Source organism: Sturnira hondurensis, unplaced genomic scaffold (assembly GCF_014824575.4).
Source record: "Sturnira hondurensis isolate 20B ecotype Veracruz unplaced genomic scaffold, ASM1482457v3 Scaffold0005329, whole genome shotgun sequence".
Lineage (NCBI taxonomy): Eukaryota > Metazoa > Chordata > Mammalia > Chiroptera > Phyllostomidae > Sturnira > Sturnira hondurensis.
In genome coordinates, this window is record NW_028077960.1 from 2,011,876 (window position 1) to 2,035,978 (window position 24,103).

At 51.4% G+C, this 24,103-nt stretch overlaps 1 protein-coding gene and 1 non-coding gene across 10 annotated transcripts; one reads left to right on the top strand and one right to left on the bottom strand.

Moving 5' to 3' along the window:
- Positions 1–437: 437 nt before the first annotated feature.
- Positions 438–23,465, bottom strand: PPCDC (phosphopantothenoylcysteine decarboxylase). Of its 9 annotated transcripts, none has more exons than XM_037047003.1 (8): positions 23,402–23,417; positions 21,983–22,087; positions 20,443–20,495; positions 18,976–19,169; positions 6,222–6,317; positions 4,966–5,094; positions 1,296–1,464; positions 438–870 (listed from the first exon to the last, which is right to left on the bottom strand). In XM_037047003.1, exons 4-8 carry the CDS (start codon positions 19,144–19,146, stop codon positions 785–787), a joined length of 651 nt encoding a protein of 216 aa, XP_036902898.1. In that variant the 5' UTR covers positions 19,147–19,169; positions 20,443–20,495; positions 21,983–22,087; positions 23,402–23,417; the 3' UTR covers positions 438–784. The 9 variants fall into 9 exon arrangements, with proteins under 9 accessions (XP_036902898.1, XP_036902900.1, XP_036902904.1 ...); XM_037047006.1 differs by having other exon boundaries at positions 783–870; positions 1,369–1,464; positions 23,308–23,465; XM_037047005.1 differs by lacking the exon at positions 6,222–6,317 and having other exon boundaries at positions 23,308–23,465.
- On the top strand, positions 17,530–17,592 carry LOC118987875 (small nucleolar RNA SNORD75). Its single transcript, XR_005066675.1, has one exon. It is a non-coding gene; the product is annotated as a small nucleolar RNA SNORD75 (small nucleolar RNA).
- Positions 23,466–24,103: the final 638 nt, after the last annotated feature.

A 24,103-nucleotide genomic window follows, 5' to 3' on the forward strand; every position in this document is an offset into this window, starting at 1 on the left:
GAGGGTAGGACAATACAGATGAGGAAAGTGAGGGTCAGAAAGGCTGAGCCCTGAGCCAAGCCCCACTGCTAGCATGTGGCAGGGCTGAGATTTAAATGAGGGGCTGTCTTGCTTCAGAACCCTCTTGCCCTCAACTACCGCATAACACGGGGGCCTAAGAAGCACCAGTCAGTAGTCAGCCCAGACCCATCCCCACCCACACTTACCCACATCCCCGATCTCTGAAACCACAGACAGGCTGTGAAGGAAGGACAGAGTTTCCCAAAAGGCCACTTTACTTTATTTCCCGTACCCACATCTCGCAGCATGGTCAGTGGGAAATCTCAGGGTCTTGCCAACTTGCAGGCTTTCCTGATTCCGCATGGCAGCTGGAGCTCCAAAGGCCTGGCAGGGACCCACCGCCCTGGGGATTTCCAGCTGAGGCAGTTTCCAAAGGCGGTTTCTAGGCATGATGTAGAATCAGTCAGTCAGTACTCCGCAGGCCCTTCCAGAGGCACAGGACAATGTGGAAGCTTGCTCCTCTGGCTTGCTGGGCCCATCCCAGGAAAAGGTGAGGAAGAGCTCCAGGTAGCTGATGTCTCTTGGCTGAAAGAAGTTGAGTCCTGGGCTTTTGGTCCAATTTAGTCTGGGGCAAGTCAGGCCCTGGGAGACTATGGAGCAGGCCCAGGCCAGGTCTCTATTCCGCAAAGGAGAATCTCCACCATATTTTGCCAATGCCCCCCTTCACTGACTCGGCCTGAAGACACACTGGGCTACACAGGAGCACACAACAGAGGTCCGCGGTTCAACTCTGCTGGAAGTCGGCGTGCTGGGAGAGGACTTCCTTCACTCTGTCCACAATAGTGCCCACCTCGGCCATGGCCCCCAGACCTAGGGAGCAAAGTTCTGCTGTGGCCCTGCAGACTTAGGCGGGGTACAATGCCCCACTCCCACCCCACGCAGTGCTCCCCTGAGGTCCCCACCCACAGCCCAGTGCCTGAGAAGGCCAGGGCCTGCCTGAGTCAGACCCGCCACACCTTCTGAAACCCCTCTGGGTCAGGCCCCAGGAACAGTTAGTTACACAGCTGTCAGGAGATGTGCATGGACTGTGTATCTAGGCTACCATACGCCTTCCATAAACTATCTCATTTAATGCTAACAACTCTAAAGGGAAGGCATTATGATTTCCATCTTCCAGATGAGAAAGCCAGCCTCAGAGGAGAATGGTTTCTCCTGAGGTCACAACAGGCTGGGATCTAAACCCAGTGCTGACCCTGGGCCATGAGAATATGAAGTAAACCTAGCCAGATGCCCACCTTGGTCTCCACACACCAGCTTCTTGGCCACACAGGGTATCTCGATATAGCCGAAGGCCTGGAGTTGACCCACCTGCTGCGAAGTGACCGGGTGCTCCCACATGGCGGTGTTCATCGCTGGGCAGAAGAGCAGGGGCTTCCTGCGGTCCCAGGCCCGGATGACACAGGTCTGTGAAGGGGGAGGGGGGGAGGGGTGCCTGCTGCTCTGCCTGCCAGCCCTTCCCGTGCCTCCATACCATCCTCTGGGCCATAACCAGCCTCGGTGTTCGGATAACTGGGGGCTACTGTCTGCAGGGAGCTTTCTCAGGTCCCCCGGGGGGTGGGTTACGTCTCTTCTTCCCTCTCCACCTCCCCACAGGCTCCGGCACAGGGCCCAGAAGGTATTTTACCAGCCACCTCCAAGCAGACCTCCCCTCCACCAAGCACAAGGCTTCTCCACAGCCAGCCACTCCCCACAGAGAGAAGCAACCCCAGCAGCAGAAGGCCAGCTCTGCAGTCACCCACAGAGCTAAGGACCAGACAGCTCAGCAGGTAGGACCCATGCACCCAAGCACTGACTCTACTTTAAGGCCAATTAAAGCTGACAACAAAAACATCTTACGTGTGACAAAGATCCTCTCACACATATGCTCCATGAACCCCCCACTGCAACCCTGTAAGAAGATGCTGTCTGTCTCACAGATGGGGGAGCTGTACTCCCCAGGGGTAAGCAGTTGCTCGAGGTCACACATCCAGACAATGATCCGCGACATGAGGCTTTGCACAACCGTCACTGCACCTCACAGCCTCACCACCTCCTGATCTCAGGGCCTCCCACCTAGTCACAGGTCAGAGCCGCCGTGAAAGGAAGTCCTCAGCACTGTGGGCTTGGAAATCACATAGACCTGGCTTCAAATCCTGGCTGAGCTCTCTACTACTACTAGTCATGAGAATTTGGACAAATTAGTCAATGCCAAGAGTCTGTTTCCTCTTACAAAAGCCCCCTCACTAGGTATTTGTGAGGACTGGGTGTGAAAATACTTAAAGCTCTTCACACTGAGCCTGGCAAGAAGTACAGGCCCCAGAAACAGTAGCTCCTATGAGTGTGTGGCACAGGCTCCCTGGGTCCAAGGCCACCTGCGGACTAAACAAGCTCTGGGGCCCCCAGGAGTACGCTCCGCTGTGCTGACTGCTCCGGGCGCCTTCTCCTGCACTGCTGGCCCCTCAGGGAGACAAACTGACACACCTCCTTCCTCAAGTGGAGCCTATCTGGGAGGAGAGAGGGGAGTCCAGAGAACAATGAAATGAAAAGGCCAGGACCAATGCCACCCTTCTCAGTGCCCCTGCCCTCTCCCGGGGACAGGAAGGAAGCAGGACAGCACACAGCCTCAGGATCTGGCCTTTGCTTAGTGCCAGCCACCAGCTTTTGTTTCCCACCAAGACCTCTCAGTTCAGCAACCAGACTATGAGTAGACGGTTTCAGTCACACTTCCTCTTGGCCCTGGGCCACCTGCTGCTTCCGCAGAGGTCATGAGCATACCTAGAAGGGCCCTCTGACTGCATGTGGGGTGGGGTGTGGGCCGGGCTGGGGTTTCTCTGTGTCCACAAAACAAAGCACGCTGACCAGAACCGATCCCCAAACCTCCCATGGCCGGCACCTCTCTAGCTCTGCCTGCCTCGTCTTGAAGCCCAGGGCTTCCTGGACAAACCACAGTTCATCTGAACCTTCTGACAACAAGAGGCATGAAGATGACATTAGTTCCCACGGTAACTTCTGTTTGGCCAGTGCTGTATTCAGCACCTCAGGCTCTGCCCCGGGAAATCCGCTTTGGCGGAGAGACAGCCTGGCTCCTGATCGGAGAACCAGCTCCTAGCTAGATGGGTGACCCAGGGAAGTCACCTTCTCTTTCTGGATATGCTTGGCTGCTTAGCCCAAAGAACGGGCCAAGGACTGAGGAGGCCAGAAGACAGGCCAGATGTCACAGGCCCAGAGGCCGGTGTGCAGACTCACAACCAGCACACTACCCTAGCAGCACCCTAGGTTCTGGTCACTGGGAAGGCAGGAGGGAAGTAGCGGGGCAAGCTTCCTTCCAGGGATATAAAGAGAAATCATCTATTGAGAAAGGACAGAGCCACAGAGCATGGTGACACTTGAAACACTGTAAGATCTGCAATTTCTTAAAATATTTGCCTTTAAGTGAAGCCCTGTGAGGAAAATGGGCTGGGAATTGGTCTTGAAATCATATTCTACTGCTCAGTCAACTCAGGAGGAGGGAACCCCAAAGACTCCAAGGCGCAGTGGCAGCTTTGAAAAAAAAAGGGAAGCCGACTATCAGGAGGGAGGGAGGAGCCTTTGGAGAGCGGCCCAGATCAGGGCTTAGCCCCTAGAGGCTGGTGTGCTTTGCCACACTGGCCAGCTGCTGACCAGCAGTGGGAAGCCTGGAGATTTGGTGACACAGTGCTGGCCACACACAACTGTGACACAAGTGAACAAAAGGGACAGGAGACCCCCAGGTTGCAGCTGCTCTGTCAGCCCCAGCACCAGCCCACCTGGGAAGCCTTCCTGATCACACCGTCCCCAGGCCCGCCCATCTCTGCACTCCCCGCCCTGCCACTGGCCACACTATCTGTGTGCTGCCCTTCTTCAAAGGATGCTCCAATCACTAGATTCTTCCAAAAGTGCCTTAAGGGCCATCAACAAGCACAGGAGGAGACTACCCTATCTAACCCCCCAAAATATTGACTCAGCTTAGTTATTCACTTCTTTACCATATTGAACTCTGAAAAACTCCCGGCTGTTTGCCAAAATAAGATTACTAATTACCTCATACATGCACTAAGAATTTATTGAACACTTACTATATGCCCAGCACTGTGCAAGGTAGTGACTCTATTGTCAAAAGACGGGCTGGGGCCATTTAAGACTGGGCCACACACGAGAACATACTCTCCTGGGTGCACCGGTGACCAAAACCCTCCCCTTCCAAACCGTGAGCTTCCTCTGTCTGGATGTTCCCCAGCATGGGGTCCAGTTCACGGCAGGTAAAAGCTCAATGAATGAGAAAAGGGAAATAAAGCGGGGAGGGAGGAGGGAGATCGAGCCTAACTCTTCCCAGGATGATCAAGCACACAAAGGCTCCTAAGGGACAATGGCTTCCTGGAGGTCCATCCGTCTCCACTTAGCACAGCTGAACTCGTGTTCCTCTCCTCCACTGTGCATCAGCTCACACTCCTGCCCTGTCTTTCTTCTTGCATTCCCTCCAAGTTTTCCATGATACACAGGAAACCCATACTTCCACCTGTGGCTAAAGCTACAGTAAAGAAAAAGTGTGTGAGAGACCCATGAGGAAGCAAACTGGGTCCCCATGTGGATATGCAGAGCCCACTGAGAAGGCAAGCAACAGGGGACAGCCAGTGGGGCCGGGCAGGGAACTGACAGAATGACAGCCCACGAACGAAGGACAAAGGGCCAGCGAGAGGTGGACAGCCCCAGAGAGTACATGCACGTTGAGTCCATTTAGGAGGACCACATCTTCCACCCACTTGCCAGAGCATAGGTGACATGGGTGGGGGGCAGGGGACAGTGTTCTGAGCAAACTGGACCACCATAAAAGGATGTCAAGGCAAGAACCTTGTGCAAAGGCGGTCTGTAGCTCAGCAAATCGGGAGCAAGGCCCAGGGAGTCACTCACAAGCAAATTGTCACAGATGCCACTAGCCACCTTCCCCAGAGTGTTGGCATCAAGAGGAGCCACCAGCAAAAGGTCCGCCCACCTCCGCAGGTCAATGTGGAGAACTGGGTCAGATCGCTGCTTCCACATCTGGCGGAGAAAGAAACGGGGTCACTGGGCTGGCCAAGCTCTATGTGGAGGGAGGGAGACGGGGACAACACAGGTAAAGGGCACAAAGTCAGGAACCCGAGGAAGACCACTGAGCAACCCCTGCCCAAGTCCCCGGCCACTCCCTCCCACGGCTGAGGTGGTAACAGCACTAGCTGTAAAGCCAACAGCCTGAGAGAAACCAGGCCTGAGGAAACAAATGCCTCTTGTCTTTCCAAGATACTCCCTTTATGGTTTCATTTTCAAGAGAACCGACATCTGGTAGGGAACTCCTCCCCTGTCGGTTTGAGGCGGATGCTTGGGTCGTCCAAGCCAGTGGACAGAAGAAATGTCTGGGGCAGTGAGAAATCGGGGAGGGGGGGAGCTGGGGAAGACAGATGACTCAAAAATGTTCTAGGCTGAGCTCTGGCTGCTGCGGCTCAGTGGATTGAGTGCAGGCCTGTGAACTAGAGGGTTGCTGGTTATTCTCAGTCAGGGCACATGCCTGGGTTGCAGGCCAGGTCCCCAGTTGGGGGCCGATAAGAGGCAGCCACACATTGATGTTTCTCTCCCCCTCTTTCTGCCCCCTTCCCCCTCTCTCTAAACATAAATAAATAAAATCTTTTTTAAAAAAGAGAGAGAGATAACAAGCTTAAGAATTAAAAAAAAAAGAAATGTTCTAGTCTGAGAATGTTTAAAAACGCCTGGCTGGGCACCCCTATGAAGCCCATACTCAGTGTCTGGTGAATTAGCTGGTGCCCACCCTTCTGCGGGAGAGAAGCAGCAGAGCCCAGTGGCTGGGGAAGTGAGGCAACTCTGGACGGCCCTGACACTGGGAGCCAGGTGGACAAGGGCAAGGGGAACAAAGCTCTTTTGTGGTTTCATCAGCCCAGATAAGTACAAGGACACTCCACCTCAGGCACAGAGCCAAAGCTAAGCTCCGCCTGGGGTGGGAGGAGACTACGGGCCTCCCACAGGCCAGAGCTCGCCAGATGTTTTCCTCATCATCTCTGCCCCAAGGGCCCTGACTGCTGACTTGAGCCTGGCCTGTCTGCTCTGGCCAGCAGGACTATGGGCAGGAGGACAGTCCTGTTCTGATGGAATGCAGCCCTGGGGCCCCCAGCACTGACCTCCCATTCATCTGCATCACTGTAGAGGGTAACAGGAATGTCCTGAGGGCTGTAGAAATGTTTGGCTCTTTCAGTTGTGACCACTGCCACTTCCAGCTGTCACCAAGAAAAAGCGGGGGTGTGAGGGTGGAAGGGAGAAACTGTTACCAGAGCCACTCCTGGAGGCCACGTGGGGCCCGGCCAGGCAAGCGCTCTCTTCATAGCTTGGCTACAGAAAGAACTTCCCATTCCCTGGCAGTTTGCATAGCTATTTCCGCTGTCACCCAAAGGTCAGGTCCCACCAGGTGTGGCTGTCTCACTTCCCTATCTATAGGGTTACCGAGGAATAAATAATGAGTCACCAACTGCCCCATGTTTTATACTGCTGCAGGCCCACCACTCGGATGGAGTGATGCAAGAGACAGAGCCAGGTAGGAAGGGGACACAGGACAAGAGGACCCCGGAGGCCACGGCAGGCAGAAGGGGCATCCCAAGTCCTGGGCTCCGGACCACGTAAGCCCTGCCCTCTGCAGGCCAAGGCACTGGGCGCTGGGTCCAGCCGTGGAAACTGCACCCATACCCCAGAGAGAGCAGGCAGAGTCCCGTCTCCTGCTTCTAGGGACAAGGACCCACAGGGTCGGGCTGCAGACAGGCTCCGGGAAAACCAAACCCATGGGCCCTACACTCAAGGGGCCAGAACAAAGTTAACCTTCACACTGCTCATTCACTAGATAAGTTAATAACGCAAACATGGGGGGTGGTTAAGGTGCTTAACAGAATGATGACTGTGAGAAACAGCACGTGGTAGTGAGCACGGCACTAGACCAGGTAGCTGGCAGGTAAAGGGTCCAGAAGAGGTGGCTGAACGGGGAAGGAAATGGGGAATCACACCTTCGGGGGACATTTATCCAGGAGGGAGAGATGTCATGGGTGACACGGACAGAATCACTGACTAACCAGAGCGGGGGTCATGGGTGGCAGTGTCCGTCCGCCAGATCCAGTCTGCTGACATGATGTCTGGCTGGCACGCGGTTATAAAGTTTTTTGAGCAAATATATACAAATTAAATGATTTTCTTGAAAAACAAGAGGCTCTGGCCCTGCTGGACCCACATTCCGACCGATAATGACTTAGTGGCTTGAGTCATGGTTGCCTTTTTGGATGGGGTGTGCCTGTGCCCACTCAACCTACTCCCCAGCCCTCCCTACCGTCTCCCCAAGGCCCCCTCTCCTCCCTTCTCCCCTGCCCCTTGTAGGATGGCATTCTACACAGCATTTAAGAGCAAAGCAGGAGTTAGAAGTCTCAGGAAGGCAGCTTACAAAAGAACTTCAGAAGGTCAGCTGTTTCCAGCTCTACTGGAAAGCTCTTGGACTTGTCCATTCTCCCTCTCACTTCTCCCTAATAATCTACCATCCTTGGAACTTGCCCCAAACCTCTGAGACCAAAGGTCGTTTAAATCAAACTCCCACTGAGCACTGGAGTCCCCTCTAGGACAGCCCTGAACAAGCCTTGTCTGGTTCTGAACGAGATGGCAAACGGACGTGGCTGACGCCCCTCCACTGCACAGCCAAGGGGCCGACACAGGTGGGGAGAGCAGAGGCAGGCAGGGCGGTGCTGAGACTCTTAGGACACAGACAGTGACAGGGGACGGTGTGGGGCAGAGTAAGTCGGAGGCAACTGTAAGAAGAATAGTATTTAACTTTAAAATGAGCAGAGAAAATTCAATCCACACGATAAAGGACAAGGAAAGGCAATAAAGAAGCAAAGAACACCTGGCAAGGATGAAGCATTAAATAAGATGGCAGAAGTCCTAACAGAATTATAATTATAGTAAATAGATAATGGGTTAGACCCCCTGATCAAAATTCAGACTCTTATATTGGATGGTTTTAAATCCATAAATCACATCAAAATGTGCCTAAACAGACACATTTAAAACAAAAAGGATATGTTTAGGTTTAAGTGAAAGACTAAGCTTTCGGTTGAATAAGGTGGATTAAACTTTGCTCCCTCCCAAAAGCCCACTGGAAGAAGAGTAAAGGGATTCTGTAAACAGCACGAACCACCTAAAACAAAGAGAAGAGGACAAAACCCAAAACAGAACAAAACGCAGTTCACACATGTGGACACATTTTTGGAAGATGGAGTGGAAAGCAGTGTTAGCAGATCCAATCAGATCAGATCAGACAAGATCAGTTCTTAATGAACTGCTCTGAACTACTTAATGAACTACTTAATTACTACTTAATGAACTACTTAATGAACTACTAATGAACTACTACTTAATGAACTACTTTGTTCTTAATGAACATGCAGGGAATAAAAAAGAACACTTGGAAATTAAAACTATGAACAGTGAAATCGAAAATTCAGTATAAGTCACCCTGGCAAATGTGGCTCAATGGGTTGGGCATCATCCTATAAGCCAAAAGGTTGCCGGTTTGATTTCCGGTCAGGACATACACCTGGGCTGCAGGTTTGGTCCCCAGTTAGTGTGTATTCAAGAGGCAGCTGATCAATGTTTCTCTCCCTCTTTCTCCATCCCTTCCCCTCCCTCTACAGTCAACGAAAGAAAAGGAAAAATCTATATAATTTTAGAAGAAATCACCCAGAAAGTAGAACAGAAAGATAAAAAGATAGATACTAGCAGGGAAGATGAAAAAAATCAGATCAACTCCAGGGTTCCGTGAGTTCCAGAAGGAGAGAACAGAAAAACAGAAGGGAGAAAACTACAAAAGAAATGAAATGAAATTTCCCAGAACTGAAGAACTCAGAGGTGGGAGACTCTTCTGCCTGCATGAGCCTGAGGGGTCCCAGCGTAAGGCTCAGGGAACCTGGAACCCTCTGAAAGTCTGTCAATGCCTGCACCCACGCCCCACACCTGCACCGACTCCTCCTGCTGATGTGTATGTAGTTTGCAATCAGCAAAAATTCAAAAGAGTTCTTCTCACCCATGTTTCTACAAAGCCACAAGCCCTGAACTGCCTGAGCCATCAACCTTTCTGGTCCCAAATGCAGTTTCTCACTTTTACCTGGTAAAGTCCACCTTTCCAGAGTTGGCCCACTGTTGGCTCAAGCTATGGAGCATTCTTGAGATCTCAATCCTGTTCCGCCTGGCCTGTTCTCAGCCAGCACCACCACCGTCAGTAGAGCCCCGAGACACGAATTCAAATCATGAACAGAACAAGATCCAGACCAGAGCATGGGGAAGAATCCTCCCCAAGCAGAATCTTTCCGTGGTTACAGACATGTGGACAACATCACCAGGTGGTCAGGGGAGGTCCTAAGATTACATCAAAACCTCACCTAAATCCAAAAATACTTCATGTAATACTAAAAAGCAAACAAACTAAAATGGATATACCTTATTCCCGGTGAGCACAATCAAGCCGGGGGACAACCGTTTCCTAAGTGCTAAAAGCTTCGTCTAATAGTAATCCGTGGCGCCCGCCCCCTCCATCTTTCTGATGAACAGACATTAGTCATCTGCAGCCTGCAGCCCCTCTGCTGCCTCCCGCACATCCTGTAGGTCACCAGCTATAACCTCAGCACCCCAAGAAAGAACTCGCCGAGGTCATGAGATGAATTATTCAACTTGGGGCTCATGCTCCTCCTACCACCATTTGACCTGCTTTTTCAAGCTCGAAAGAAAAGACGCAAACAAAACTCAGGTCGCTCTGGCTTCTTTCTGTTCATCCTTACGTCGTGCCACTGACCTCCGACAGCAGGCGCTGCTTGTCGTTCTTGGTCGTCCTGAGTCTCACCAGGAGCTGCATCTCACCTGGACCCGCTGCTACCTTCGTCTTAATTACATGTCCTTCTTTCCATCTGTTTTCCAATTTCCTTCCACAGGGGGTTTCTCATGCACTCATAGTAGCTTCTAGTCACTGCCTTATTTCCTCATGGGTACCACTGTTTTATTTCTAAGAGCTTCCCAGGCGTCTTGAATAATCTGCCACTTAAGAACGTCCCAGTTCATCTCTCCTATTCTGAAACTTAGAAAGCTGCTTCCTAAAGACCTAGTTCTCCCACTCACCCTCGCTCCCAAACTGCCAGACAGGTTTCAGGGTGAAGATTGTGCACAAGGCCAGGCTTCAGAAGTGTCCCTTTGGCGATGGCTGCTTAGGGGCTTCCTCCTCTCACTGCTCTACCCTTTCTGTCCCTCTAGGGCCCCCTCAGGGTCTCAGGGCCTTCATTTCTCCCCTCCCTGGGCCCTGGAAGGTTCCAACAGGGGGCACAGGTAGGGCTCCCACCCTGGGCGTTAGCCCCTGCTTGAGATCTGCCCCCTAAGCCCCTCCCCCAGGCTCTCAATTGATGGCTCTCAAGCTGCCTTCCCAGGGCACACACTTGTTAGGGAGTTTCTTGGGGTCACTGTCTTCACCTAAAGAGTAAGGTGAAAGGTATGTGATGGCCACATCCTTCCCAGTGTCCCTACCCTGACCCCACCGAAGCAGCCACCTCTCCTTGGAAGTGACCCTGACTTCAGTGCTGTCCAGCAGGCCTAGGCCAGTTTTTCTGGTTTTAAAGGGATGTCACTTGATCTGATTCACCAGCTCCATGGCCTTTGTTCTTTCATTTTCATTCTCTCTGCCAAAAAGTCCTGGGAGCCAAAGGCTGAGCCCCAAGTTTGCCACATTTAAAAAAAAAAAAAAGCAAGTTGTGCTACCTTCTAAGATACTAAACTACTCAGACCATTCACTCATTCATCCTGACCTTCCTCCCGGCCTGTGCCAAGGAGTCCTGGCAGGACAGAAAACTCCTGAGGGCAAGAACCTTCCTCGACTTTCTCTTAACACACCCCTGGGCCCAGGCAGAAGCAGGGCTGGGCATTTAAAACAATCTCCCACACACTCCATAGATCCTGAAAGGCAATTCTGTGCACAGTCTCCTGGCAAGACCACTGCAACAATCTTAATATCTCTCTGTGATGTGGCCGGGGCTCGGCCAGACCCTGTTATAAGAGCTGCCTATGTTTTGCCCAGCGTTCATAGTGATGTCTTCCTCAAACCAGTTGGCAAGACTGGTTTCCTTTTCTCTGCTGAAGAGACACCAGCAATCCCACCTGGAGTCAGGGAAGGGGCATGAAAACAGAATTTGGAATGAAAAGCCCTCTTCTACTTTAGGCCTCCGTCTGGCCCTCGCTATTTCTGGGACGGAGTATGAAACCTGTGGAGAAGGACTTCCCCAGCCACCGGATGAGACAAACGCCACAACTTGAACTTCTACCTCTAACCCCATCTTTAGCCGCGACCCACTATAACCATGAGATAGTAGCACCCCCTCCCCAAGTTATAACAACAAGAAACGTCCTTGGACATTGTCCAATACCCCCTGGAAGGCAAAATCACCCGCTCTACAGAATTATGTAACAAAACTCTCTCAGAAAGCTAAACAACAAAACAAACAAACGAGCAAAATATAGCCAAAGACACTGAAACAGAGAACAGGTGGAGAGTGACCAGAGGGGAGAGGGGAGGGAATTTCAGGGGAAAAGGGGAAGGATTTACAGGAACAAGTATAAAGGACACGTGGACAACAACTAAAGTGGGTGGAAATGGGAGGGAGGCGAGGAGCACTGGGGGGTGGGGTGGGCTGGGATGGGAGTAAAAGACAGAAAACTGTACTTGAACAACAACTAAATAAGTTTTAAAAAAAGATTAAAACCAAAAAACAAAACTCTGCAGGGAAGAAAATATGTTACATCTGAGCTGCCCCATATGGCAGCCACGAGACATATTTGGCTGCTGAGCACCTGAGGTATGAGTAGTATGACTACAGAACTGAATTTCAGTTTCATTTAATTTTAATCATCTAAATTTAAATTTGAATATGGCTAATGGCTACCATCTTACATAGCACTGCTCTGGCACATACAAGTGAAGAAAACCCCAATGGAAGCGCCAGCTGAGCAGCTGGAAGACAGCAGGTGTTTCTTGTGAAGTGGATGACGGAGGCGGCACAGACGGATGAGATTCTAGAGGAAGCACCAGCCACGACTTGACCCGCCACACAGAGCAGAGGCTCCTGACCCCGGCTGACCAACAGGGACACTGGCAGTGCCCAGGGCCTGGGGCCCAGCCAAGAAGCTGGCATGAGGCTGAGCATGGGCTGCTGGTGGGAGGTACACTCCAGGAAAAAGGAGCCTTGGTGCCCAGGACAGTCAGCACATGGCAAGGGAAGCTGTGGAGGAGGCAGCAACCATCAACAAATCCCCGAAGGGTTTCTGGCTGACTGACTGACTGGGTGTCCCAGCGGTTCAGAATGATGTCTCAACTGGCAAACAGTGACTAAGCCTACTGTGCACATAGGGGCCAGAGCTGCTAAGAGATAGGCTCTGCCCTTAGCAAGGGCTCAGTTTAACAGGTGGGTGGATATATATATCCCTAACCATAAAGCAAGACAGGCCAGGCAAGAATCCCCACGTTTCTGGAGATTCCATCCTCACAGCTGTGGTTAGCTTGAGCAGAGAAGGGAATGCCCAGGCTCGAGACATGAGCTCCTCAAGTTCACTCACTGATAGGGGGCAAGAGACCTTGCCTTGAGGCCCAGTTCTGCCAACTCACTAGCTGGGGGATCTCAAGCAAATCCCCCTTCCTCTCTAGCCCGTTTCCCCTTCTGAGCCATGAGCCGTTCGGACCACATGGCCTCCAGTGGCCCATCCAGCCCACTGTGTAATTCCAACAACCCTCTTGTGACCCTTGCTGTTTCTCATCAGGCGCTACCTCCAAACGGGCCTCTTGGGGAGCTGCTGTTCTGGTTGCATCAGCCTTTCCAGCCACCCAAGCAGGACTAAGCTGCCAATCCCTCTGTGCCCTTCCCCAGCAAGAGAAAACTCCTAACACTGAAACCAGAGAGACAGACTGCACAGGCTCTCCATGGGGACTTTGTTCTGGGGCATCAAGGAAGGCCTCTGACATCAGGACCCCTTGGCCCGGTGCTGGCTGCCCTTGACCAGCTGGCTGAGAGTTCATTTCCTAGAGGTACAGGCCAAGGAGGAAGGGGCCAGCCTAGCCAACAGGGCCCTGCGTAACTTGCAGCACAACAGATGAACGGACCAGTTTCCACAGCAGGAGCACGGAGGAGGCAGGTGGCCCCCGCCCGGAAAGAAAGGAAAACCTCAAACCAGGCCTTGTTCCTCCTACTTGCCTTTCTTCCGTGAACATTTAAAAAACCCCACAACACAAAGTTACAAAGTTACAAATAATGTTCCGAAACACCCCCACCAAAAGCCCCAACTGACTTTAAAGACAAAGTAAACACACATAGAGGGAAGAAAATTAAAATTGAACAGACCAACACACAATGAAAAATGCAAGGCTCCCTTCCTGCCCCCATCTCTCTACCAGGGTAGCCACCTCCAGGGGGAAAACTGCAGGCAGTGACTCACATGTGAACATTCGAAGGCATCATGCTACATGCATGGGGTGGCAAACTTTTTCTATAAAGGGCCAGGTACTATTTTAGACTTTGTCAAAACTACTCAACTCTGTGGCAGGGAGACTGTAGTCACTGGCAACACAGAAATGAGTGAATAGGACTGTTTCAATAAAACGTTACGGACCCTGAAATCTGAATTTCATATACTTTGTGTGTCTTCTTTTGATTTTTCTGGGTAACCATTTAAAAATGTAAAAACTATACTTAGCTCACAGGCCATCGGCAAGGGGCCACAAGACCAGATCCGGCCTGCGGCCAGAGTGGGCTAAATGCCGCACCCTGCTCACTCACGCACATCTGTCCCACGTGGGCACGGAGACCCAGCCACTCCTTCTTCTGAACCACAGGGCCCACCGAGAGGCCAGACCACCACTGCACACCACCTCACTATCGTTGGACATTTTGTTTCCTGTTTTTGGTTTGAAATTATAAACAATGCTATAATCAATATCTTTCTACATCTAAATGGTTATAAATATACTACACAGGGTTCAGTCCTATAGGTGAATCAAGGGCTGTCAACATTTGTAATTTCTTTAGTAGATAATGCCAAATAGTCCTCCAGAAAAGCAGAATTCACTTCATACTACATAGCAGTGAAGCACTGTTTCCCTCATCCTGATGGCTCTGAATGTCATGATGGGCATTCCAGAAATGTATCCTTTTCTAAGCCCAGAGATTGCCAGCTCCCTCTGTGGGAGGTTTTCTCTACCTTTAGAAATCCCCTTCTGGCCCTGGCTGGTGTAGCTCAGTGCATTGAGCACGAGCCTGCGATCCAAAGGATCGTAGTTCGATTCCCACTCAGGGCACATGCCTGGGTTGCAGGCCAGTTCCCAGCAGGGGACTCACAAGAGGGAACCATACATTGATATTTCTCTCCTGGTAAAAATAAATAAATAAAATCTTTAAATAAAATAAACAAAATCTTTAAAAAGAGAAATCCCCTTCTGGCCCTCAGCCCTGCTGATGACAACCTTAGCAAAGCTAGAGGGTCAACCGAAGGGCTCACACCCAGTTACATGACAACTGTGGAACTGCAAAATTCCCTGAAGTTCCTTCCCTCCAGGACCTTCTCTCAGGCTGCCTTTGGGTGCTAGTTCATTGTCCCTCACATCTAGAATCTTCTACCACTAGTGCCAGAGAGGTCTTAGAAATAAGTCACTTGAGCACCTTCTTTTCATTCATTAAATGGGTAAGAAAACTGAGGCCATAAATAAGAACTGACTTGCCCAAGGTCCCGGAGTGAGAAATCCTCTGTGCTCAGCTGGCCCCTGCTGTCCAGCTTCCCCCATCCTGCATAAAGGCTCCAAGGCCTTTTTACTAGTTGTACTCTTCCCAACTGCTGGTGTGAGTCTTGAGGCCAAATCTACCCCTCTCTGTCACCCCCTCACAATCTCCCTGGTCTGGCTCTAGCTCAGTAGCTCTGCTGGGATGCCTGGATGCAGGTGAATTAGGGGTAATTATGAACCAGGTCTGCATAATCACCCAACTCTCTGCAGCCCACACCAGTTTCTTGTTTGCTGGTCCAAACCCAGGTATACCAAAGGGAGCCTTGGCACGTGGACCCACGACCTACACAAAGAGCTGAGGACTGCTTCAAGGGACAAAGTCTGCTCCTGGCGGGGTGATGCAGAAATGGGGAGATCAGTGCCACCAGGGAGTGTGGGGAAGCGCTGAGCGGAAGGTCACTACCTCCAGGCCAACAAGAGGCAGGCCGGGGTCCCCATTATTTATTAACACCTCACGAGGTGTTAATAAAGGCAAGCAAACCCAGGCTTTTTGAGGAGCTGTCAACCTACATGAACGTGGGTCCTCCACTTGAGCAGGGGGACTGTGGCTCCCGTGACTCTTCCCACAGGAGCTGTCTCGTCGACCCCAACACCCACACATGGCTGGCCCAAAGGCCGTGACAAGGGGAAAGAGGGTGAAACACAGGAAACAAACACTGTTAAGTGCTTCCATGTGCCAAAAGCTGTGCCTAGTTTTTGACACAAGATAGCAAACTGTTTCATCTGTGTCCCCTCCCTCAGCCTTGAGAAGAGCCCAAGGGAATAGGTGGGTGTAGTCATCCTAATTTTAACCCAGAAGAAGCAGGCTCTAAGAGGCGAAGTCAGGACACTCCGTCTCCCAGGTCAGTGCCTTTCTGGCTACTTGATTTTCCACTTCAACTCCAGCCAGAGAAGAACGGAGCCCTGTTTCAGGCTTTCTAGTCCGTCCCTCAGCAGGCCAGGCTAAAAATCCTGGAGTGGCTGGACAGCCTCCCTGGGCCAGGCCACCCTTCCCTCACGCCCCCAAAGATGTGGCTGCGTGGGGCGGCAGGAAGCCTGGAGCTGCCATTTCCCTCGGCTCTGAAGCTGCCCATCTGTTTCCTGGGATAGGACTCCCCACCCCCACCCTCCCACAGTCCGGAAATTCACTTGCTCTGGGGCTATGGGAAAAGGGAACTGCACGACTCTCTCCCTCCCCAGGGGGCAGTGGCAGAGGCTGTCACTGCGGCAACCCCGACCGGGCCTCCTCCCATCACCGCTCTGGCTGGCCAGCTCCTACCAACAGTTCTGGGCACACGAGGGGAGGCAGGCCCCAACCGCACCACCAGAGCAGCCATGAGACTTTCCTCTTTTTCCTTTGGCCTAACTGGCATCCCGGCGGCTCGCTTTACTGCTTGTCCCAGCCTGGCGCAGGGGGTGTGGTAGCAGTGAGGTGAGGGACTGACTTTCGGGGTAGAAGTTTGTGGAAAGTAAAAATAGTGAAAGATTTTTCCAGCCCCGGCCTGGAATCCCAACATGGTCATCAGAGGCTGCTGCGAGCACAGTTTGAGCATCAACCATACAGGTGAGCACTGCCCCCTGCTGGACATACCGGTACCTCCACTTGCAGTACCCTGTATTAAGTGCTGTGCAGGTAACATGGAAAAGTACCACCTGCCCCCCAGCGGCTTGACACCACCCAACGAAACTAGTGTCCAACAGAACGAACAGCGTCAAAATGCAGCTGATGGTTCCACATCTTGATCGGAATTCTCTCCTTGATCAAACTCTAGTGAGCTTCCCGTAAGCCACCCTTTCGACTAGGCCCATCTTTGAGCCTTGTCCTCAAAAGAAAGAATCCTGTTAAGCTGGTTTATCCAGCAGCCCTCACCCGGATATCTGACTGGCCTGGATATCTCCTCAGGCTTCCCATTTCTTGATATCCCCCTGACATGTCTGATCACCCTGCCTCTCCTTCACCAAGAATTCTGTTGGGGGAGAAGGCCCTTCGTGCTGCTGTTGCTGCCTGGCAATCTCCATCCACGGACCTCCACGCTGCTCCTTGACTATAAATCCCCACCTTCCCTTGTTGTGTTCAAATTAAGCCCAGTTCTACACTAAGGTCTCTCTTCCCTGACTGCAATAGCTTTCCTGAATAAATTGTTTTTACCACTTTAATACATCAAATGAGTTTTAAAAGGGAAGGAACCTGGTCCACAGCCCAGGCATGGACCCTCCCTGGGAACCGAACTAGCAGCCCTTCGGTCTGCGGGACAACGCCCAATTCACTAAGCTACACCAGTCCAGTCGAGGCTTGCCTTATTTATTTATAAGGAATCCCAAAACATGTCAGCATGGTAGGTGTTAAAATCTCTATTTCACAGATAAGGAAATTTGCCCAAGGTCATGCAGCTAACAAAGGGCACAGCAAGGATTTAAACGCAATTGTATCTAAACCACTATCCTAATTGATTCACAAGCAGTGTAGGTGGGCTGCCTCTAGGCTGGAGGTTCAGGGCTGTGAGATCCTCAGTTCCCCAGCCCAACAACCTAGGCACCCCATAACTACCACCGAACTTCCTGAATAGTACACCTCTGTGTGCGTCCTCATTCAACGATTCAACGTGAACTGTGTACCATCTTTAAGCCTGCGATGGTTTAAGAGTAGTGGACAGAAGGGATTTCTGAAAAAATTCTATTCTGCGGCTTCAATATTTATGACATTCATGTTTCACGTGGCCGCACAGTATGTCTCATTGGGTATTCTTTGTGTCCGTTTTCTAGTTCTGTGCCAAAGGAAGGAGACGGCTGCTGGGGTCCCTCAGCACGAGCGTCACCCTCTTGCCATGGGAAGACAGGCACTAAAAAGAACCAAATGGAAATTGGAATGGTGGACTTGAGTCTTTGACATGTCTGGACTGGCTTTAATTTCATTTATTTATTTATTTTTGCTATGGGATACACATTTTCATCTATGGATGGCATGCTTGGGGTGCAGATCTGGAGACATTTAAAATAAAGGTGTGAACAGTTGAGTTGGCTACAAGGCCTGGAGCAAAGAGCTCTGAGCTAAGGCAGACCTGTTACCCTGAAGATTTCCAGGCGCTCGTGACAGCATTCATGCAGGTGACGGACCAAGTTGAAAGGCAGCTGGATGGATGCTCATGGGACAGAAGATGAATAACTTTAACTTGTAATAAATTTTATAAACCATAAATAAATAAATGTATACTCTCTTTGGGAAAAAAAAGAAAGAAAAGGAGCATAACCATGTGGGCTGAGGTACGCCAAGAAGGCTTCTACATCAATTTTGAGCACAGCAGGCACGCAGGGTAGTACACGGGGTAGTACAGCCTGGCACGGGCTGGCCAAAGCAAAGGCCACTGGGGCGGAGTGCGGGACGGAGGGAGACCAACAGACCAGCGAAGGGTGGTACCAGGTGAGGAAGTGGGTTGTTACCTGCTGGCTTTCACACTGTTTAGCCTTGAGCTCTTCCCACAGGAGAATCTGCTCCAGGACCCCAACATAAAACTGATCAAAGCGGAGACGTCTGGCCAAGGGCAGGGGGGCTAAAGCCCTCACCCTGCAAACGCTGCAGTGGCCCCTGGGCATCTCAGAACAGTTGGAAAAGCAAAGTTTAAATCAGAGTTGCGAGCGACGCATTTGGGCTGATAGGACAGCCATGGTGTCCAAGGAGGGAGAACGGAGCCGCGGCGTACAGGATGGAGTGAAAGGAGCCCGAGGTAGCAAGGGGGGCGTTAAGAACTTGCCGCATTTCTCTGCCCAGCCCTCCTGCCATGCCAGGACCTCAGGGAATCTCGGGGTCAACATATGGAAACCCATCCCCCCATTTTTACCAGAGCATTACTTTCCCAGTCTTCCCTTAAGCTCTGACCACACTACCTAAGCCAGCTCCTGGTTATACTGGCACACTGGTCTGTCTCCTGTGTTCCTTTCAAACCGACACACTCAGAAGACTTGCACAATTAAGAAAAAGAAAACCCTGGGCCCTACACAAAAGTGGGCCGGCCACAGGAACAGCAGTTCTCCAGGGCCAGAGGCTGCTGTGCTTGTCTAGTCAAGATACTCACTCCAGGAACGTCCAAAAGCCTTGACACCAGGAGAGGCAACTTCAGGGCTGCGACACTCCCTGTGACACCCACAAGAACGTGGAATCGTCTCTCTGCTGAGGGTGAAGCCCCTGGTTCCAGGTGGGGTCTGGTGGCTTCGAGTCCTGGAAGCCTGATGGAAGTGGGCTCCATCACGCCCTGCCAGGATTTAGAATCTAAGAGCAAAACAAGGGGTGCCCACTTTACTCACACGTCCAACCAAAACAACAGACCGGGGCCCGCTGCTGGGATTCCCGACTGGTCAGCAGTCCCAGCCTCTGCGAGCACAGTTTGATAAGAAGGCCGGACACCCTCAACATGCATAGGTCCATGACAATGCAATGTGCTCAGGACTGTGAGGAAGGTCTATACCGGGGGCTGTGGCTGCCCAGGAGTGAATGTCTGAGGAAGTCAGACACCAACCATTTGACATTCAGGTTGAGCCCTGAAGGACAAGTTTTCCAGAGAGAAAAGGAAGTAACTCTGCAAGAAGGAGCAATCTTACAAAGGTGAAGAGGCTTAAAGGAGGGTGGCAGGTTTGGTGAACAGGGAGTAGCCTGGAGGTGAGGCTGAAGTGTGAGGGAGGCGGGTGGGGAGGTAAGGCTGCAGGTAGGTCAGGGTTCATGTCGAGGGCGGTGAGGGCAAGGGTGAGTTTCCATTTTAGAAAGATGGTGCTGGTGCTGGTGACAGTGTGAAGGGCCTGCTGGCGGTGAGCCTGGGGGAGCCGGGTAAGGAGCTACGGCAGTGGGCCAGGCGGACTGACTGAAGGGAGTGGCAGGATGCCCGTGAGGCGGAGCCCTCAGCAACAAGGGGGCAGGGGTGGGGTGCTTCAGGGAGCTAAGAGATCGGCCTCTCTGTCTCTGTCCCTACAGATCAGACTGGGTACCACTCTACAAACCCAAGTTCAGAAAGAGACAAGCGTAAAGGGATGTAAGCCACCCCATGACACAGGTTGCTTGGTTTATTTCTCTGGCCCTCAGACGTGCTGGAAGTGAGTGCCCAAGATAACATGACAGATGGACACACCAAAACCTACATTCTCTAGGCTGGGCCAGCAAGACTTCCTGTATCAGCAACAAAGACTAAGGACCAATCACACCTAGGACTGGGCAAAGGAACTGTGAAAGACAGACACTGCCTTCAGGGAATCTGTAGATAAGTTGGGAAGACAGGAGCCACATCTGAAATTTAAGATGCATCCTTCTCTGAGATGCATGATTTTGGTAATCATTGATTCAATTTGTTCATCAGTTTCCTTGCCTCTTCCTCTCCACTCCCCTCTGCCCACTACCAGCACCACCAGCAGCAAAGTCCCTGAATGTGTGGCCAAGTCTAATTGCCAACCACCATGTCCCTGGTGGGTACTCTCTCAAGCAGGGTGGGGTTAAGGACAGACATCTGGCCTGTGAATCAGGAGCCCTGGGCCCTCACCACAATTGTGCCCTGGACCTGGTGTGTATCCTTGGCCCAGGGTACGTCCCTCTCTGGACCTGTCTCTTCATCTGAAAACACAGGTAGGACTAGGTGAACTCTGAAGCTTCTTCCAGAACAAACCTTCTGAGTCAGTGCAGGAAAGACAATGGTAATGGCCTTCTCTACTAGAGGGTCCCAGAAGATGCACTGAAAATGGGCAGAATCAGCTGGAGAGGGGGCACCAAGGTAGACTGAGGAGGAAGTGCCTGTGAGTTGCCCAATGGCTACCTCTGTGTCTGCACACCCACAGAGGCCTCCTTTTCACCTACAAGCCCCTTGGCTCCCTAGGGCCTCTTGCCCAATATTTGTTTTCAAGACTCAAGTACATTCCCTCATGTGTTGAGGATCGTGTGTGGGTCCATTATCCCACTCCCATCTGGAAGGGTCTCCCACAGGCCCAGGCACTTCAGAGCAAGGGTTAAACACAGTCCAGTTCCCTTCAGCAAGACTACCCCCCAAAGTACCATTTGCCAATGATCTCAATCTCTGCTCTGTATCAGGGCTTCAGTCAAGGCCCTGCTTGCCCAAGCAGAACTGTATCTGTTCCAGGGCCTGGGGAGTCCTGTTAGCACATGCTAAAATCTAGAGGGCCTATCACCCAGCTTCTTCTTCCCAGAACTAATCAGCAGGCTGATTAGCCCCCATAGTAGATGACGGAGGCACATTCCTGCCTGTCCAGTGAAAACTACTTGCCAGATCTCAAACCTTGACCAAGTCCCACCATTAGCCAACTGGTGCTAGGACAGAGAGATTCCAATAAAACCAGAAGGTGAATTTCATCTCTGCAGCCCCTGAACCTCCACATCAAGCTAATATCATTTCTAAGGAACAGGTTACTGAAAGCAATCAGTTAAACTTGGGGCAGGAATCCATGTTGGTGACCTCAACTATGACCCACAGTAGGTGGGACAGCCCAACATTTACTACTGAGCCTGCTGAGCAACCTTTGCTGAGGACCCCAAACTACCCACCGTTCTAGAAAAGTTGGGGCGGGGGTATTTGTATTTGAGGAATAGAAAGTGGGTAATTTAACCAACATTTGAAAGCATAGTCCAATCAATACATTCTGACAGTACCATGGAGAGTGACAGTTGGTAGTTCTTTATGCTCACAAAACATAAAAACCCAAACTAGTAAGCCTTTTACTCCACCCAGTTCCTGTTAGAACCACCTATTTGCACAGCCAAGGTAGCTGCTGACAGCACCTCATCTCCGAGGGCTCTGCTGTACTCACAGGGAACTCCTGAGCTGCAGAAAGAGTTGGCAGGCAGAGGCTATAGGCTGAAGGGATCTAGGCTGAAGAGGGTGGCAGGATGGAGGCTGTGATTACTGAGCCTCAGGCTCCCAGGGCACAAAACATGCAGGTAAACCACAGCCAGAAAAATGGCAGCTTCTCTGTCCTTTAGAAAAGCAGGGCCAGAGTAAAGAACCTCAGTTTGCGGCAGGCTCACGATGTAAGTCCCCTCTGATGAGTTTAATTATGGCAGAGTTAAGTAAAGGTTTCGGCGATGCCTACCAGTCACAATAAAGGCAGGTGTGGAGCCAGAGCAAAACCAGGGCTAATAAAGGGCCAGACAGGGTATGAGCCCAGCCCAACACAGGAATGATGAAGGGCTGGGACCTAAAACAAAAGCAGAATGAAACTCAGGGGTGGGGTGGGGTGAGTAGGCAGATATCAGAACACATTGAGAGCTTGAATCCTTTAGCCTAATGTCAAGCCCCTCACTACTGGCACCCGGTTCCTGTTCTGGCCTCCTCTCCCACCAGTCAACACACTCTACTCTGCCCTAGTAGTAATAAACCACATATTGCTCCCCAAGGGGTCAACCTGCCCCCAAACCCAAAGTCATTAAAAGGAGTCCCATGGCCACAGGGGTACTTTAAACCCTTTCTCTTAAGGAAAGGCAAGGAATGCTTCAGGAAGCACTCAAGACCTTGGCATTCTAAGACTGCTCTTCTCTCAAACTAGAGGCCTGCGTACTTGACTCTGTAGCACCTGTGATCCCGTTAGGCAACCCAGGTCGCAAGTTGGGGAGGGAAGGGGAGAGAGAGAGAGAATGAGAAAGGGGGATAAATTATATTCACACACGTGGGCTTCCAGCAAGGGACTGAGTGCTGCCACCTCTCACTCGCAGGGCGAAAAGTGAAAAACCCTTGTTTCCGAGACACCCCCACTTCCCCCATGAGAATCTCTCCCGCCCATTATCTGGCAGGGGCCTCCAATACTTCAAAAGATAAAGCATGAAGTTTTTCTCTGACAAAATTTGGCCCCGCTCTAGTTTTTAAAAGACAGTCAGTATTTTTAGGCAATCTATGAGATAACTGCATCATCCCAGAGCTCTCCCTTTTCTATTTCACCAACATTCAAAAGATAGTAGTTTTTACTTTGGATAGTCTGTATTCTTTTTTGGAAGCAAGATCACGGTTTGGTGGGCTTTTGTTTGTTTTGTGTGTTTGTTTGTTTGTTTGTTGTTAGTTTTTTTGTTCTTTTTCTGTGTTTTTGTTTTGTTTTGCTTGGCAATGGGTAAGTGTGGGGAACTGCTAGGGCCGCCTTTTAAACTAGATTAAACAGCAGTGGACAATCTCCGAGCAGCACAAAGCAAATACAGGAGCGCAAGATATTACGAACTGCCCACACCAGGCTCCAGCCGGGCGGGAAGAGGTCCCTAACGCTCCCATCCCTTGGGCACAGAAAGGAAAGTGAGGTCCTTACATGCTCCACAGCCCCTACATACACAGAGTCACCGACTCTGTGCATGCAGTGCATGCAGAGCTTCACAGATAGGAAAGTGAGGTCCCCCTCTCTCTCTCTCAACCACACACATACAGCCGCAGACTCACAGTGGCAAGGGAAGCTTTTCCGGCCTCTCTCCCGCTCCGTCAGGAGGACACAGCCTCCAAACCCTCAAGCTCCGAGTCCCCTTGGACTCCTCACCCTCGCCAGGGGGAATCTCCGGGTATCCCCGAAATAACGCAGTACCTCTACTGTCCTTCGCGCTCGCGATCTCACGAGAGCTGCTGGCAGCCCACGTGATCGCGCGACCTTCTGGGAGTTGTAGTCCACTTCTCTACCTTGTGGTAATTGTAGTCAACTCAAGGGAATTCCGCCCGGAACCCTGGCGGCTGTTCTTGGTTTTCCTGGTGCTGTCACCTGGGCTCCGCCTAATTGTCCGGCCTCCCACCCCACACCCCCATTCCACACATAAACACTACTCATCCTTGGGGTGTTTAACACTGAATACTTCTGTTTTAAGTGCAGGGGTTACAAAGATGAATCAGACGCTTCCCTGCTCTTGAGACAAGGAAGGACACAGAAAACTCCAGAATAAGGTCCTCCATGAAGCATAGGGGAATAAACAGCTAGAGGCAGGGAATGCCTCTAAGGGGAGTCACTAAGGATGAATCCCGAATGATGAGCAGGAGCTTAGAATGCCAAAACAGCAGTCCAGCCCGGACCGGTGCGGCTCAGTTGGTTGGGCATCATCCTGCAAGTGGCCGGTTCGATGCCTCGTCAGGGTTCCTGTCTATAGGTTGTGGGTTCCTCCGGTCAGTGCAAACAAGAGGCAACCAATGGTTGCTTCTCTCTCACATGTTTCTCTCCCTTTCTCCCTCCCTTCCTTCCCCTCCCTGAAATTAA

What these genes read in the sequence shown, in the direction of transcription:
- PPCDC (XM_037047001.1), bottom strand. Translation starts at nt 19,146, where the DNA reads ATGGAGCCCACTTCCATCAGGCTTCCAGGACTCGAAGCCACCAGACCC. An exon ending in GGCTTTTGGACGTTCCTGGA is followed by an intron (nt 6,318 to 18,975) that starts GTGAGTATCTTG and finishes TCTTGGTGACAG; the next exon opens with CTGGAAGTGGCAGTGGTCAC. An exon ending in GTGATGCAGATGAATGGGAG is followed by an intron (nt 5,095 to 6,221) that starts GTCAGTGCTGGG and finishes TTTCTCCGCCAG; the next exon opens with ATGTGGAAGCAGCGATCTGA.